Source organism: Mugil cephalus, chromosome 7, assembly GCF_022458985.1.
Source record: "Mugil cephalus isolate CIBA_MC_2020 chromosome 7, CIBA_Mcephalus_1.1, whole genome shotgun sequence".
Taxonomy (NCBI): Eukaryota; Metazoa; Chordata; class Actinopteri; order Mugiliformes; family Mugilidae; genus Mugil; species Mugil cephalus.
The window spans coordinates 26,344,135-26,361,350 of NC_061776.1; the positions used below are offsets into that span (position 1 = coordinate 26,344,135).

General features: G+C 40.0%; 2 protein-coding genes and 1 long non-coding RNA gene across 3 annotated transcripts; all 3 read right to left on the bottom strand.

Moving 5' to 3' along the window:
* Nucleotides 1-221: 221 nt before the first annotated feature.
* On the bottom strand, nucleotides 222-1,532 carry LOC125011283 (SUN domain-containing protein 2-like). The gene is made up of 5 exons (XM_047590412.1): nucleotides 1,464-1,532; nucleotides 1,217-1,358; nucleotides 842-1,134; nucleotides 641-730; nucleotides 222-381 (listed from the first exon to the last, which is right to left on the bottom strand). Exons 1-5 carry the CDS (start codon nucleotides 1,518-1,520, stop codon nucleotides 271-273), a joined length of 693 nt encoding a protein of 230 aa, XP_047446368.1. The 5' UTR covers nucleotides 1,521-1,532; the 3' UTR covers nucleotides 222-270.
* Nucleotides 1,533-1,654: 122 nt separating this feature from the next.
* On the bottom strand, nucleotides 1,655-3,195 carry LOC125011245. Its single transcript, XR_007113149.1, has 4 exons — nucleotides 2,817-3,195; nucleotides 2,241-2,338; nucleotides 1,772-1,899; nucleotides 1,655-1,685 (listed from the first exon to the last, which is right to left on the bottom strand). It is a non-coding gene; the product is annotated as an uncharacterized LOC125011245 (long non-coding RNA).
* A 1,065-nt stretch (nucleotides 3,196-4,260) lies between these two features.
* Nucleotides 4,261-16,937, bottom strand: dpydb (dihydropyrimidine dehydrogenase b). Its single transcript, XM_047589178.1, has 25 exons — nucleotides 16,735-16,937; nucleotides 13,344-13,454; nucleotides 13,164-13,246; nucleotides 12,375-12,462; nucleotides 12,084-12,245; nucleotides 11,650-11,846; nucleotides 11,236-11,317; nucleotides 10,997-11,084; nucleotides 10,635-10,742; nucleotides 10,283-10,452; nucleotides 9,983-10,193; nucleotides 9,558-9,742; nucleotides 8,810-9,025; nucleotides 8,452-8,616; nucleotides 8,073-8,141; nucleotides 7,902-7,985; nucleotides 7,652-7,772; nucleotides 7,332-7,451; nucleotides 6,529-6,671; nucleotides 6,076-6,130; nucleotides 5,866-5,987; nucleotides 5,588-5,737; nucleotides 5,364-5,426; nucleotides 5,051-5,128; nucleotides 4,261-4,926 (listed from the first exon to the last, which is right to left on the bottom strand). The coding sequence occupies exons 1-25, from the start codon at nucleotides 16,765-16,767 to the stop codon at nucleotides 4,762-4,764; spliced, it is 3,069 nt and encodes a 1,022-aa protein (XP_047445134.1). The 5' UTR covers nucleotides 16,768-16,937; the 3' UTR covers nucleotides 4,261-4,761.
* Between the last annotated feature and the right edge of the window lie 279 nt (nucleotides 16,938-17,216).

A 17,216-nucleotide genomic window follows, 5' to 3' on the forward strand; every position in this document is an offset into this window, starting at 1 on the left:
AGCATTTGTCTGATGATCTGCAGATCAGGCACTGACTGATTTTTATAATTTCTCTGCCATTCCAATTTATATAAATTCTAATATTTATATTTAGCCCACAATTTGATATTTACACATGGTTATTTAATTCCTTTGACTAAATACCTTCCCCTCTATATTTTCAGTGGCTAGTTTCTCTTGTAATTTGTTGATGATGCAGTCAGTAAACTCTTCAAAATTTCTTTTATGCATCATGTGAACATGTTTATTTTTTTAAATGATTTCAGACACTTATGGCAGATTCCCATGGACTCTGAAGTTGTACAAGCAGGTATACTCTGGATGACCCCAGTTGCTCTCAATCTGCAGTTTCACGAATCTCAAGACGCTCTTGTTATTAATCTGATGAAAGACAAAAAAAAAAAAGGTAATAAACATGGGAAAGAATGCTCTGATTAGATTTCTGTTAAACATGGGTGGAGAGTCAGACTTAAAGGGGGAGTTTCGACCCTGAAGATTATGATTTTGTTGGTCTCTGTGGAGTGTGAATTAATGTTGATGACAAAATAAGTGTGGTTAGGTGTGAATCGCTTGGCTTTCCATGTGTGAGCAAACGACAACATTAAAATGTGCCACCAATAGCATGGTATACAATACCCACAGAGGATTTAAAGGTCTGCAGTGATTCCCCATTTGCATCATACACAAAGGTTCCGAGGGAGGTTGCTTCCCCATTCACTTTCTTCAGTCCCTGACACAGAAAACAGAGAGAGAGACACTTGAACACCTCATTGTTTTCTCAGTTTGGAGGAGTGAAAGTGAGCATTGCTTTAGTGAAAGTATGACAAACTTTGTTACTTACATAGACGGAAAACATTTTTGGAGCACTGTAAGGAAAGCCAGTGGGAGACTGCATGCCTGAGATGTGGCCCAGGGTCACATGTGTCACAATGACTGGGTGTGACAGGGAGATAAATACGTATCCCTGTCTACCCACAAAGGCCCAGCAGTGACCTGGTGTCAGAGGCGTGGAGTGTCCCTGGATTAGAATACGGGGCGTTACAGCTGGATACCATAAAGGCAAACCCCAAAATGTCACCAGTGGCGGAAGGATTTGATAGGTTTCTGATGTAAGATGATGGACGATAGTGGCACCTGAAAACCAACACACACATCAAGTGCACATAGTACTAAATGAGCTTACCAACAAATAAAGATGACAATGAAAATGAGTTACCCTGTGATTCCAAAGCAAAGTTTGGCATGGTGTCTGCAAAAGGAAGAAGCTTGGTCTTCAGATGGAGCAGTTCCTCCTGCAGCTCTTTTAGCTGCATCTGTATAAACCCTGCCTTGGTCACATGCTCCTGCAGCTTTGTTAGCTGTACACAAAGATGACAGGTTTATTGATGAGAAGGCACGGTGGAGAAGAAATAAAGTCAGTACAGTAATGTAAGTAAGGCTAATTATAGCGGACTGGATGGTACCATGTACTCTGGCCTCCCTGAGTCTTGAGTGAAGCAGTTCCTGCTTGAAGTACACATTTTGTACACACATGCTCCTGAGGAGACAGATGCAAATACACAATAGGAGTGTGAATAATAAAATGCCACAGAATTCATAGCCATGATAGCCAGTCACCAAAGCTGCTGTATTGAAGATTATTCTTGACGAATTACCAAAACATGCCAGCATGATGACGAAGAGGCCTACAGCAGAGAATGACAGTAGTATTAAAGTGTTTGAAAACAGTCTATATATTTTTTGTTGCTGAACTTTCAGATAGGTTTCTTACAGCTGTTTCTGTTTCTTAATCTCCAGCTGCTGGTAGGATGGTCAACAGTAGTGGCAGCAGTTATGCTTGACATGTTTGAGATGCTGCTGGCACCAGAGTGGCGACGACTTCTCTTCCTGTGAAAGACCCTAGAAGAAGCATTAATATGTGCAGGTATAAAGAAAAGCCAAACCTGCACCATATACTCAGTACTGATTGTACAAAGTATTATGATGGAGTGGGAGTATAATAAATAGTAATATAATAAATGATGTTGGGAAGTTCATTTAGCGGTAATGCGTAATATATTTGAAGATCATGAAATGTGTTTCAAATTTAATCTGTCAACTGTAACTTTAACTGTCTTTGTAGTGGGATTGTTTTCTGCTGAAAAGTAAGAGAAAAAACTATAAAACAGCACCGCAAATACTATACTAAATACTAAATACTGGAGTAAATACATTCAATTACTGCTCCATGTCCACCCTACCTGTATGGGTACTCCTTGTATGAAATACAAGGTTCTTCCTTGTCGTCATAGTACCCAACTGAAATCAAACGTTCACTTTTGCGCGGCATTGCTTAGAACTAATGGAGACAGAAAAAGGTAATGAAAAGCCTGATTTACAATACACTGTGACATTCAAAAAGAAACTAGATCTATCTATTTGAGTAAAGATGTTGCCAGTCTAAGAAACTGCATGGTTGCTTTAGTCTAAAATACAAAGCGATTTGTATGGTTGACTGGAAATAGCTGTTTTAATTTGTATGTAGACACACAACAACTACATAAAAAACAAGAACAAGAAATATCAAAAAATAGTCACTTCACTGTTATATTCACTCACAACACCTGAGGAAACTATTTCAACTGTTGTAAAAACATACCATATGTTTAGTTTTTTAAAAGTACAATTTGATTAAAGCTATCTTTCATCAGTAATTTATGCAAAAATAGCCAAAATATTATAAATGATCCATGTTACAGATCAGGGTGACAGCCACTGTTTTGAAGAGATATTTCATGTCAGCAGTGTGTGAGGCAGACTGATGACTGCTAACTTACCTTCTTAGTCTTACTATGCAGAGGAAATGAAGGAAAATCAACAAAATGATGTTCAATGTGTTAAAAAAGGTGACTTGTTGGAGCTCTTCTCAATGCAAAATGACAAGCAGCACAACTGTTATGTCACAGGTGACACTAGATTCTGATTCTAGAATAGAAGCCACAGAGTCATGAGCGTTCCGTCAGTACTGAGGCTCTTGCATTCATATTGACAGATTCAGGTCATAGCGGAAAAAGTGGGATCCATTAGATTGAGGTTGGTCACATAGAGAGAGAAAAATAGGAAAGAGAACTGAATAAAACATACATGCATCATGTAATGTACTGTACTGTACATGTACAATGTTCTTAAAAGTATCATCTAACCAGCTATGCTACATGTTGCTTGCCTAGTGTATTACTGCAACATTAAGTGAAAGATAGGATAAATATTATCAATACTAAAGATAATAATATCACATACATCATAGTTCAATATGAGCTCAATATTAGTTCAATATGAGCAGTCTTGCATTAAAAAAGGATTACAATGTAATGCAGTGCCTGATGCCTCCCAGCGAGAAGGTCCGGGTTTGAGTCTGGCTCGGGCCTTTCTGGGTGGAGTTTGTTCTCCCTGTGTCTGTGTGGGTTTTCTCTGGTTACTCCAGTTTACTCCCGCCTCCATAGACATGCTCGTTAGGCTGATTGGTGACCCTAAATTGACTGGTTGTGAATGGTTGTTTGTCTCTGTGTTAGCCCTGCGATAGGCTGGCAACCTGTCCAGGGTGTACTCCACCTCTCGCCTAAAGACAGCTGGGATAGGCTCCAGCTACCCCCGCGACCCTAATGAGGATAAGTGGTAGTAGAAAATGAGATGAGATGAGATGAGATACAGAATGGGACTAGCTTGGAAACCATACCAACTTCCCTATTTCTTTTATTTAAAATGTGGCACTGAATTGTTTGGGGTATGGAAAATTGATCTGGAGTTGCTCCCTTGGAAACTGATTATGGTCTGGTGGAGATCTGCTGGGCCATTCCAACTGTTTGGATGAGCTTTATGATGTGGAGGAGTAACACAGACATAGTCAGACACACCAGGGCACTGTGGAGTTAAATTTGTTTACAACAAAACCGCTCTGATTGGACTATCTAATTGCATGAAGAGGTATTTCTTTTCTATATCAGTTGAAGCATGCCTAGTACACGCATAATTACAAAATATGTCATTAGAAAGTGGTATAAGCTTTTTATTGTTGTATCCAGTGACAATGAAGCTTTGAAGTTATATGAATAACAATTCATCATTATTATACAGTATATGTGTACATTTAATGATTAATGTCTCAAATAACTAGTGCCATTAAATGGTGTAAGTAGAAATCTGAAATAGCTAGTAAAACGTAAGGTACCTCAAAATTGAATTTGAATGGATGTAGTATGGAAGATACAATGATGTGACACATTTTGGATTATAATTTCTTTGACTTTTAATTATTAATCTGCATTTTATTGATAATGCTTTTGTATCTCCCAATCTCAGAGACATGTCATGCTCCTTTTTGTCTGTAATCACTGTGAGAGTCAAATGTTAGCTGTATCAGAAAAGCGTCATTAAAATCATGAGTTATGTCATAAATGCAGTTCATTTTCACGTTTAACACATTTAATCAGCAGCCTAAAATAATGTTTATAAGGGGATAACAACAAAGATAAATCCACATTCAACAACATCATTTGACATGAGAAGGCTCTCCCTAGTGGTATCGGCGTTGCTTATATTTAGTATTTCGTACATTTAGTTAATACAATACATATTTTGCTTTTAAGAAGACAATCGTATTGGACTACATTTTGTTAACACTTTTATATGACAGGGTACACATTGTTTATAGCACCAACGCATGTTTTAAATGATCTAATCTGAGTTATAAAATAGCTGTAATGTTTTAGAGTGTCTTTCCCTTTAGCAGACAGGACTAATGGGTACACCCCTCTTGGGCTCATATGGCGTTGACCGGTTGATCATCTTGATGCAGTCTATGATTGGACAGACGCTGAGGCACAGAGTGCAGCCCGTGCAGGTGTCAGTCACGAAGGGAAGATGGGTCTCTGGGTCAAATGTTATTGCCTGGGGAGACAACAGATCAGCCAAATTACAAGACTGAGGCAGATAAAATGCATTTTTAAAAACAAAGCATGTGGTAAATGCTAACGAATAGATTACTGTCAGGCATTTAATGTAATAGACATACCTGGTATCCAGAGTCGTTGCAGGTCATGTAACATTTACCACAGTTGATACACATCTCTTCATCTATCAGAGCCTGGACCTGAGGATACAGGCAAGCGCTGTGGTTATGCTTAGTTGTTAGGTATCATTGTTTAGTGATTGGTTTTGGTTTGGTTTCACTGGCACATTTATCATAATCACTATAAGAAGACAGCTTTGGGTAAAGATTTTAAGAATGCCAAATAAAAAGAACACAGTCTTTGGCCTTCTGTTCATTCATGTCACTTCAAATGTCAATAAAAACAGTATCCAAAATATGAGTGAAGACTGTGTACCTGCTCCATGTTGCTAAGTTCATGATAGGCTCCAATGTGACGCAATGCTTTGGCTATCACGTCCTACAGAGTCAACCCATCACCACACACACACACACACACACACACACACACAGACACACACACACACACACATACACACAGGAAACACAGAAATGCATTAAGTGAAATTCACTGAACCTTAATTCATCATAAAGTATAATGAGCATGAGGATGCATCGCACCTTCACAGCAGGAACTGGTTTTTTGGGCGTGCGGCCATGGCTGATGTTGGCTTCCACCACACTGACTTCTCCAGCATCTTTGAGGAGTTTCTTGTACTTAGCAATGGCTTCTGTCTTCTTCTGGAGGTATGGGCCAAAGCTAGGGAGGCTCTACACACCCACACACATATGGTATGCACATCACACAACAACCATTTATGTTTTCAGTAATAACAATATGGCACTAGCGGTGGTAGTCATTATATTTGGGACGCCTGTTTGGTGTTAGGCGGCTGTACCTGTCCAACCAAGTCTCCCAGTCTGGGAATCGGTTTTCCTTTCTGGTGTCGCTGTGTTGGAGGAGACTGACCGTCCCAGTCTTCAAGCTCCAGACTCTTCAGGTACAACAATGTCTTCAGGCCTAAACATGTGTAATTTGATGTGATCGGTATGATCAAATGGATTAAACATGTCAAAGCAGTACAAAACACAGACACACGTTTACATACCCACGCAGTAATCCTCAATCACTGTGAAGTCCTGGTTCTGAATTGCACTACACACCTGTGAGACACAGAGAGAAAGACAGATGTGTGTGAATTACAGATTTAATCAACTGTCTCTACATTTGGTAGATTGCTTTGGTAGATATGCTCATCAGTGTCATTAAAAGTCTCCTATTTTACACTGGGAGCCTGCCATGTATCCTAGAGGAAAGTTGTTTTTGATACAGATCGTAGCACAAAACACAGGTCACAAGAATTCACTAATGATAAAGTAGGGAAACAAAAATGGTGAAGTTTATAAAGACACATTGAAATGTGTCATGAGCTGGTGCTACTGTGAGAATTTGTGTTAAACAACAAGATTATAGGCAATTTTAACAAGTTAGAATTCAATTAGCATGTTGACCAGTTCCACAATTTGTTATTACGGCACAACAAGTAACTGTATGTTAACACCTGTAACACTGAGGCACCGGCGTGGAGGAACTGCAGTCCAGTCTCCGCTGAGTCGATGCCGCCTGTGGCCAGGACTGGGAACCCAGGAATTTCTTTGGCTATGGCCGACACTGCTCTGAGAGCGATGGGTCTGATGGCATTGCCTGGACACACCATCAAAATGTTTTTTTTTATTTATTTAAGACCTCCTCTTAAGTTTGGACTTCCGCACTTTCTTTTCATGCTACTCCATACACTCAAATGCCAGAAAAGGAAATATTGTTTTCTCTGCACTAATATGTATCTGTCAGCTACAGCAAATAGTTAGAAAGCTTGAAAAGGAAATGATTTATTATAGACAAACATGCCAAAACAGTACATACAAGTTGAGCTGAAACAGAAGAACAATAGCTACTTAAAAATCCTTATTCTTGTAGAATGCCTGGATTATCGTAAGGGTTTGTGGTTCGAAAAAATGGAAATTGACAGAGTTTCACCTTGTGCTGTGGGTGATTATAATAAGCAGTTCATCAAAAAATGATCAGCAGATTAACCCATAATGAAAATATGTCATCCAGATTATGGTATAACAAAAAAATGAAATCATTATAAAATAATATTATGTATATATATATATAATAACAATATTAAATTGTTGCTAACACAATAATAATCTAATTACATAATATGCTCTAGAGTTGTATGAGTTCACGAGAGCCATTCATCTGCATTGAGTGAGTTTACTTAATATTTTTTGGACATTTTCATGATTGCTCTTACTTTTAATAAAAGTAAAAATTAAATCTGTACAGCCTGGTTCTTACCAGATACCCCTCCATAAGTTGTGCGTTTGCCCCTGCCAACGCTTGGCCAGGGAGTGCCGTCAGCCTTCAGTCCCATCAAACCCGAGACTGTGTTGGTGGCCGTGACTCCATCGGCTCCGCCTATAACACAACAAGCGTTACAAGTGTTGGACACTATCAAAACGTGTCTGCAAGTGATTCATTTCACATTGCGCATTGATTGCACATTAAAGATTAGAATTTAGTTGTACTTTGGAGTGTGAAATGAAAAAATGTGGGATATTGAAAGGAGGAAAGAACAGAAGAAGAAGAACAGAAGGAAGGTGTGGTGTAGTGGTCACCTTCATGGGCAGCCCTCGCGATGTCAATAATGTTGGTCACGTTTGGTGTCAGTTTGGCAAAGAATGGAATGGAAATGGCTGCACGCACCCAGCGACAGATGTTGCGCACCAGCACCGGGTCCTAGTGATACAGATTCAGTTTCAATTGTAAATGTGAATCATCTCCTGTTGTTGTAATGTATTTATGTTTGCACTTTAGTTGTTCAAAACCTCATACGTAAAATTAATTTAAAAGAAAAGGTGTGTATACCTGTCCACAGGCCAGGCCCATGCCTCTCTCTCCCATCCCATGAGGACAAGACAGGTTCAGCTCCAATGCATCTGCTCCTGATTCCTAATCACACACGTTAATTATTACACCATTGCTATATTGGGCACATTCTCTGACTGTTCAAAATTACTGGCATGTAGTTTTTCCCACCTCAGCCATCTTGGCAAGCACTGTCCAGTCTTCTTTGTTGTAACTACACATAATACTAGAGATTATGACCTGACAGAGAGATGCAGAGAGATGTTACATTTCCAACACCTTCTGGACATCATGATGATACTCTAGACATAATAAATTATAACCTGGGTTTCTCAGTTTGTGAAGTGATTTCTGTTCAGTGGGTTGGTGCAAATCACCAACTGCATGTGCATTTTAAGGTTGAATCGTCTCAATATAGGTCACAAACGTCAAAATTCAAATAAAACAAGAAAGTGGCGTGGCGTGGCGTGGCGTGGCGTGGCGTGGCGTGGCGTGGCCTGGTGTGGCGTGGTGTGGTGTGGCGTGGTGTGGCGTGGCGTAACAAGCTTACATTGTTGGGGAAGTCCTTCTTCAGCTCAGCGACTGACTGACACCAGTAGGCTGCTGTCTTCTCACTAATAAGCTCAATGTTGAGGAATGAGCCTTGACCTGGCCCATACACATGACCTGATGTTGTGCCACGGACAATACGAGGAGACACGTTGGTCACCAAGTCCTGCAGGGACAGATTGAGAGGCCATTTTGAGCTTTATATTTGGGTGTGATTGACTGAAATCAAAATCACAAGAGCTCATGTTGTCCTACACTTTCTGAGACAGTTTTACCAAAGAGGCTTTTGTAAAATGCACTTTGGGGTAAAGACACACCCTATCTTTGTATATTAGTGTGTGATTGTGTGTGACTGGTACCTTATCCAGTCCAAAAGTCTTTGTCAGAGCGAAGCCCCATCCTTGTTCAAAAGCTCTTCTGATCATGGCAGTACTTGTTGTGGGAGGAGCAGAGGCCAGGCCGAACGGGTTGGGAAATTTGATTCCACAAACCTCAACACTGATGTCCACCTGATCTATAGCACTGTAGAACAATGGCAGCTTTGGAACTTGGTCCACAGTCTGTCCGTGCAGGGACTGCAAAAGGAAGGGACATGGTACTTAGATTTCAGTTACATCACAATATGTCCAAAAGGCTTTGAATAAAGGCAACTGGACTTGTAGAATTTCTTGAAAACATTTCACCACTCATCCGAGTAGCTTCTTCAAGAAACGTCTACAAGTCCAGTTGCCTCTATTCAATGCCTTTTGGATTACCATGACCTGGAGGACCTTCACAGACACATCACTAATTTGACATGTGACTGATCTAGGCCTGAGTAGAACACATTGTGATGTAATCTTGGATCTACTTCAGCAGCTCAATACTAAAACAAATATCAACAACACAGACTTTTAAAATCCAGATGGATCAAGCATCAGGAAACAGCATTGTTATGCACACTGTGTCAGATGTCTGGGTTCACTCAGTCAGAAACTGGGTAGAAGAGTCCAGGATTTTCAAGTAAGGACATCTCAAGAGACGACTACGCATTACACAGCGGAACTGACAATGATATGTTTAATATTTAGTTCATGTTTAAAACGGAGACAACCTTGGCACATTTACCTGTATGTAGCGGTGAATATGCCACGATGCTTGCTTGCCATCATTCACTGACTCCACTGTGGTGTTTGCCATACCGGCGATGTCTCCTCCAGCAAACACCCAGGGCTCGCTGGTCTGCATGGTTTCTGTGTTCACCTCTGGAGTACCCCAGCGGGTCAGCTTCACGGGGGCCATGGCGTCGGTCACTACACACACAACATATGGAACAGGGTCAATGTTCCATTAATATCTTGTCATCATCTGCTACCCACTATCAACCTGCAGCAACACATATAAATCTGGAAAGGTTTCAGATATTTAGTGATTCCATGTTCGATAAATGATACAAAAAAATATTCATATTCATATTAATAGATTAGTTAGTTATAGTTACAGTTTTAGTTACAGCAAAAAGTCTACTGAGTCTAAGCTATCTGATTCACTACCTTGTGGCTCATTCAGTAAAGACCCAAAAGCACTGATGATGTAATCAGCCTTTAGCCTAACGATCTGGTCCTCATCTTCCAGCCAACCACCGTCCTCGGTTTGCTCAGTGCGACAGAACTGTAAGCCAGCAACCCGCCCGTTCTTCATGATGACCTCACGAGGAGACAGGAAGGGCAGGAACTCGCACTGCTCCTCCTTAGCCAACTCCATCTGACAAAAAAAACAAAACAAAACATTTATCCAACTGTCCATCTGTTTTTGATTCTGTGTAGTCCATCTGTTTATCTCCTCAGCCCTACCTCCTCAGGAACGGCTCTAATGTTGGTGAATCCCTTCCGGAAACAGACGTACACTCTCTTTGCTCCACAGCGCAGAGCTGAGGTGGCGCAGTCAAATGCTGTGTCCCCGGCCCCCAAGACTATCACTACTCCCTTTAACTCAGGCAGAGAGGACAGACACTGACACATACCTAGACAGAGAGACAAATCAGTATTAAATTCCTTCTAAAATAGAAGATGGAAGTAAATTACAAAATAGCTTTTTCTACTAAAACATTCTGACTGACAGTGATGTTGCCGGCAAATGTTCTTTATTGAAAAATATCATACATAACTGGTAATCCCCCTTAATTTGGATTTCTCCCGACAGTACCTTTCTTGCTGGCAGTGGCCACCATCGGCAGAAAGTCTTTGGATGTGAAGAAGCCTTGATCCATTGTTAAACCTTGGAAGATTTTAGCCCTGTTGGCCTGGGGCAGACCTAGTGTCACACACACACATACACAGATATATAATGTGTTAGGGACACATTTGTATTGTAAAATTGATTGGTCTATGAAGAGAATTCAAAAGTCCATCATAGCTATGTACATATTTACTTAATTTTGCTGTATGGCACCGTGCTTGAAAAATATCATGAAAAGCCACGCACACACAAATTGGAATGCTGCATGTATACCACTGTTTGATTCAAAGTGGAAAACTGAACTGGAAAACTTAACATGTGAAACTCACCAATCCCAATGAATACAGCCTTAAACCCTTCCTCCTTCAGGGACATCAGGGTCATTCCATTAACCCCTAAACCCTTCTCACAGACCACCTGGACACACCACACCAAACACACATAGGGTAACCCTAACACAAACACACGTAGGGATGCTGTGTGTCTTGCATCGTGTGCTTAACAGTATGAAAACTAAAAAACAGTTAAAATATGTGTTAATGTGCTATGACATGCCACATTTAATTACCTTGACTCCCAGGTCCTTCATCAGGTCTATTTCAAACTGGACAACCTCATGGGGAAGTCTGAACTGAGGGATTTCTGATGTGCTGTACGGAAGAACATATATTTTTAAATGATACAGTACATTTTTCTGTAATTAGTTTTCTTCCTATTTTCATGTTTGACAAAATCTCATGCATCTCTATTTTGATTTCGACCCTGTTAGTATAGTAGAGATAGAAGGCTACGATGAAACAAAACTCCATCGTTAATGCCTAAAATTATCTCATGTTTTAAAAATGACTAAGGGGACTAATTGCCCAGCAATTAAAAAGTCAGGCCTAACTGAAGACTAAATGATGCAGCACAATGTCACAGAAGACAATGTAATAAAGTGTCTTTGCATCTTCTTTGATGTGATGAGATTGACATATGATACCTTAGGCCTCCGGTGTACTTCTGTCTCTCAAATATGGTGACGTTATCGTATCCAAGACGGGCCAGGAAAGAAGCACAGCTGATTGATGCAGGGCCACAACCAATCAGAGCTATAGGGGTGTGGAAAGACTCGGGCATCTTGTTGGCAGGTGGGAGCTCAGGATTCCTTATTTGAGCAATGCCCATTTTACTGAACACCTGAAAAGACAGACTTAACTGATGAGTTCTAAATCAATCAATCAATCAATCAATCAATCAATCTATCTATCTATCTATCTATCTATCTATCTATCTATCTATCTATCTATCTATCTATCTATCTATCTATCTATCTATCTATCTATCTATCTATCTATCTAACTGCTAGCTGTCTCATCATAGGTGGGTATGTGTTTTTTGGAAATAATCTGTCAGATATAGAGAAGAGAGCTGTACCTCAACAGCGAACTGCTGTAGCCCTCCGATATTGATGGGTCCTTCTTCAGAAGCATACAGATTGCAGCCCCCAACACAGAGCTCTGATACGGGGCAAACCATCCCACAGGTCAGACCCAGAGGGTTGTCTGATAGAATGGCCCGTGCTGCCCCATAGTAGTTCTGTTCAATGCACAAAATCGCACATCATTTTCCCTTCTTTGCGAGCATTGGTCTCCTCACTTCATCAGAGAAGAGGTTTTTAGTGTAATTGTGCTTGCATACGCGCTAGAAGCAATGTGTGTTATCTACCTTACTGGAGATGCTTGTAATGAATGACTTGATGTCCAGGTTAGTTGGGCAGCTCTTCTGACAGGGAGCGTCAGCGCATTTTAGACACCTGAACACAGGTAAACACAAGGCAGTTAGATGAAAATATTTGTATCTTTTCCCATCCATATTTATACTTGAAAATCTGGACACACTCAGCACAGACTCAAGACAAATCATAACACCCCTACTTAGCCCTAACTATTGCCAAGAAAACAATACTACTCAACTGGAACTGGAAGGTTAACACCACACACTGGATTTATTAACACAACAGATATTACTTGAAAAACAGTCAGCTTTACAAACAAATCAACCTCAAGAATGCAATAAAATATATTCATCTATATTGAAACTCCACTCTTCTGCCGATGAACCGATGCCGCATCCCACTTAGCACCAAAACCATCCTGGTACCCACCCATATAGACATTTTTTTAGTGGTAGTGTTAATATTTGTAACAACAAATATTAACTGAAAGTGATGTCAACACATTAAAAAAGAAATGAATGTGTAGTTGATATTTTTTTCTTAGACCAGACCAGGCCCTACCACCCCATAGTAATGACACTCCAACAAGGTGTTGACCTGGCCTCCAAATTCACTACAACCCAAACTGATCAAGTACCTGTGGGATAGGTGTTGCGTTTCTTTTCTAAAGGTGGTGCAGCTATAAACAGTCCAATGTGTGTAGGACCTAGTTCTGTAAATGAGTGTTAGTCACTTGTTTCTTGTGTTAGTCACAAGAAACAGTAACTATTTACTCTCACCTCAGTGCTTCTCGCAGAGCTCCTCGCTCGCTCAGTGTTGTATGCTTGATATCGTCAAAGTTGTTTTCTAACTTGACGCAGGACTGAAAGAAAGAAAACAGAGAGTACAGACAATGAGTGGCGAAACAAGGACTACATTGCACAAAAGAAAAAAAAGGAGTTCTTGTGTGTGAATCTTACATCACAGTTCCTTTCAGGGTTTCGCTTCCAATGTTTTTTCTCTTTCTTCTTACTTGCTGTGGACATGATCTGAGCATGACTCTTCACCCTGGGGTTCAGGGCCAGGATGCTCTGAAAAAAAAAAGTGAGGTGAAATAATAATATTAGATTCTTAAACTTTAACAGATGATGTTAGAATCATTTATAATTTCTGGAAGTAAATACTTACGAGTTAGTTTTTGCTACAGGAAATGTGCTTACACTGAAGCAGATAACTGTGAACTTTTTTTGTTTTTTCAAATCCATCACAAAATGCTGTATTTGTTACTATCAGGGTGGCAGTGGCTCAAGTGGTAGAGTGGGTTGCCCAGTGATCACAGGGTTGGCAGATGAGTCCCTTGCTCCTACTCTATAACCTTAGGCAAGACCATAGACTGCACATAAAGATGGACAGGACCTCAAACAGTCAAACAGATGGAAAGGAATTTCTAGTGTTATCTGTCTTCCTAGCACAAATAGACACCTGCTGGTAAACAAACTAAATCTAGTGATCATTCCAGGAACGACTAGAATGATCAAATTGGCTTTTTGGATGGTTGGGGTCATTAAGATAAGATACGGATAAGCTGCCAGGTCAGTGCACTGAAGTTATATGACCTGTTGACTTAATGCACAAGAGCGGAAATGAAGAAATTAAATATGTGATTCAACTCAGAAACCTTTACAGTATTCTGTCTGCTGATTAAGTAATGCCTAAAGCTTTGATTGCAGGTTTGAATTCAATTTAATCCTAACCTTAAAATGGCATCTTGGACAACTGACTGCATCCAACATGACCTTGACAAATGTGAGTCAACGTTAAACGTGACAACATGTTTACACTATGCTATATGTTTTAGTATAGTGTACTTTCACAATTATACCGACTGATGTAGAGGTTCATAATGTATTCATCTTTTGCTTTACACCCTCAGAGAATCTTATTTACAAGTTACATGCAGTATTTACAAGATCAATTGCAACTATTTCCCCATCTTTACATGAGCACACGTGGAGTACATCTGCAGTTCGAGCACACGTGTCAGTTATGTACAACTTGTACATATTTGTGGCTTGTTACACAAGGCCACAAGGTCAAGACTACATAATATGGCCTTTTGACCTTTTAATCCTTGCTGCTGCAACATGTTATGTTGGAACCATAGTCATTTATAAAGAAAAAATAGGGCTTACAACTACTGTCTGTCCCAAAAAAAGTGATGATGAAAGGGAATATGTCCTGATGCATATTTCAGGAACAACTAACTGATTTGTCTTTATATTTACTGACAGTGAGATTTACTTCAGTTAATTCAGAAAAAGAACCATCAAAGTCCAGTGATAAATAAATTGCAGCTGGACAAAAACATTTATGTCACTTCTTATCTTCCATGGATGTTTAAGTGTTTTCCTGTCTGTGCAATAATCAATGTTTCACTGGTGAATATGTTTTTCACTATCCTGGCTCTTCACTTCATTTCTAATGTATAGGACTCTACAAGTCTGCATGGCCCATCACATTCACTCATCAGTTCCTCCCTCTAGGTTCAAAACTAAAGACGTGAGAGCTTCTGAAGTCACAGCAGTGAAACTGGACCTTTCTCTTTCTCTAAAAATGTGCCTTGTAGAAAGTATCTGATGAGCCATCTTTTCAGGCCTGCCTTAAGTTTGAGTCGTACTATGTTTTAATTTTTTATTTGCATTTCTCTTTGGTTCGTCTGTGGCTTGCACATCACTTTGTGCATAATGTATTCATCTTTTGCTTTACACCCTCAGAGAATCTTATTTACAAGTTACATGCAGTATTTACAAGATCAATTGCAACTATTTCCCCATCTTTACATGAGCACACGCGGAGTACATCTGCAGTTCGAGAACACGTGTCAGTTATGTACAACTTGTACATATTTGTGGCTTGTTACCCAAGGCCACAAGGTCAAGACTACATAATATGGCCTTTTGACCTTTTAATCCTTGCTGCTGCAACATGTTATGTTGGAACCATAGTCATTTATAAAGAAAAAATAGGGCTTACAACTACTGTCTGTCCCAAAAAAAGTGATGATGAAAGGGAATATGTCCTGATGCATATTTCAGGAACAACTAACTGATTTGTCTTTATATTTACTGACAGTGAGATTTACTTCAGTTAATTCAGAAAAAGAACCATCAAAGTCCAGTGATAAATAAATTGCAGCTGGACAAAAACATTTATGTCACTTCTTATCTTCCATGGATGTTTAAGTGTTTTCCTGTCTGTGCAATAATCAATGTTTCACTGGTGAATATGTTTTTCACTATCTGGCTCTTCACTCATTTCTAATGTATAGACTCTACAAGTCTGCATGGCCATCACATTCACTCATCAGTTCTCCTCTAGGTTCAAAACTAAAGACGTGAGAGCTTCTGAAGTCACAGCAGTGAAACTGGACCTTTCTCTTTCTCTAAAAATGTGCCTTGTAGAAAGTATCTGATGAGCCATCTTTTCAGGCCTGCCTTAAGTTTGAGTCGTACTATGTTTTAATTTTTTATTTGCATTTCTCTTTGGTTCGTCTGTGGCTTGCACATCACTTTGTGACAGATTTTTAAGTTGTCACTTACTTTTGACTTTCTTGTCTGCTTAAAATTGTTTTGCTGGGAGGCGAAGGACAAATCTCTGTTATGTTTTGGACTGTTTTAGAGGATTTTGTGTACTGCAAACTTCAGCTTTTAGTTTGTCAGTGACCTTTGGCAGACTGGTGCTGAGTGAAACTGCTGAATTTAGCTTTTTAACTTTAACTTCTTCTTCGAAGGAGGAAAGTCACGAGGAGACTTTTGCAAAAGAACGGAATCCTTTGTTTCCCACTGATGCCAACAAGATTATTTTGATATGTTTTCAAAAGAGTAACATCTGTTGTGATCTTCCAGGATTAAACATAGGATTATACATGCTCCACTCCTTGCTATTAAACTGACATAGTTCGAAATCGGAGACATAACATTAAGACCAACACTGTTTCAAAGTAGGGCCCTGTCAGACCTCGGATTACTAGTTTTTTGAAAAAGGTTGAAGGTAATCCCCAGACCCCCCTTTGTATTTCTACATTTCCCACAATGAGTCCATTTACTTCTTTATTTTAGAAGAGGCGCACGTACAATACGACACGTCAGGATACTTTCGTTTTCACAGTATTATAACAAAGAGTCTGCCAGGGCAGACGCCTTGCCACCAGACGTTGCAGTTCCTTAAAATATAAACGCACTAACGGAGAATTCAGTCGGGAAATGTATTTAATCCCGTTTAAATGTGCATGTTTTTATTTGCATGTTAATGACGCAAGCGATAAAAAATCCTGCTGAGAACATCGAAGCAGAGAAACAAGCAACACTTTACCTCAATATCTGGAAGATCTTTACTCAACATCATCCTTGCGTCCAGCTTCTGGAATAAAAAAAATTTAATGTTTTGCAGAAAAACGTTGCGTGGCGACCGCTTTCTTCCCGGGACGAGAGGTCCGAAGCACTGTCCGGGACTGCTCTGGTCCGAGTGGAACTATCTCAACCTGACCGTTTTTTCTCTGACGCAGTTGTTTCTACAGATAGCGGACATCCCAATTTCTTTAATACTGAAAGAGCAGACTGAGAGGTGGAGCCTGTGACTGTACTGGGTTAAAGTTCTTCAGCGCTGGGCAGGGTGGAGTCAGGTCCAAACTCCATGTAGGAGTGAGCCCTGCATATTATTGTGTCATTATTTGGTAAACACCGCATCCCAGTTTATTTCAAACCTGGAAACACCCTAAGACAGAAACTGGTCCACCCCAAGGACAAAACACCTAGACAGAAACAGAGCAATGTAGTGTACGCGGTTCAGTGTAG

What these genes read in the sequence shown, in the direction of transcription:
- LOC125011283 (XM_047590412.1), bottom strand. Translation starts at nt 1,520, where the DNA reads ATGTGTACTTCAAGCAGGAACTGCTTCACTCAAGACTCAGGGAGGCCA. An exon ending in CTTTGCTTTGGAATCACAGG is followed by an intron (nt 1,135 to 1,216) that starts GTAACTCATTTT and finishes GTTGGTTTTCAG; the next exon opens with GTGCCACTATCGTCCATCAT. An exon ending in CAAAAATGTTTTCCGTCTAT is followed by an intron (nt 731 to 841) that starts GTAAGTAACAAA and finishes TTTCTGTGTCAG; the next exon opens with GGACTGAAGAAAGTGAATGG.
- dpydb (XM_047589178.1), bottom strand. Translation starts at nt 16,767, where the DNA reads ATGATGTTGAGTAAAGATCTTCCAGATATTGAG. An exon ending in TACAGCAGTTCGCTGTTGAG is followed by an intron (nt 11,847 to 12,083) that starts GTACAGCTCTCT and finishes CTGTCTTTTCAG; the next exon opens with GTGTTCAGTAAAATGGGCAT. An exon ending in GATTGAGGATTACTGCGTGG is followed by an intron (nt 5,988 to 6,075) that starts GTATGTAAACGT and finishes ACACATGTTTAG; the next exon opens with GCCTGAAGACATTGTTGTAC.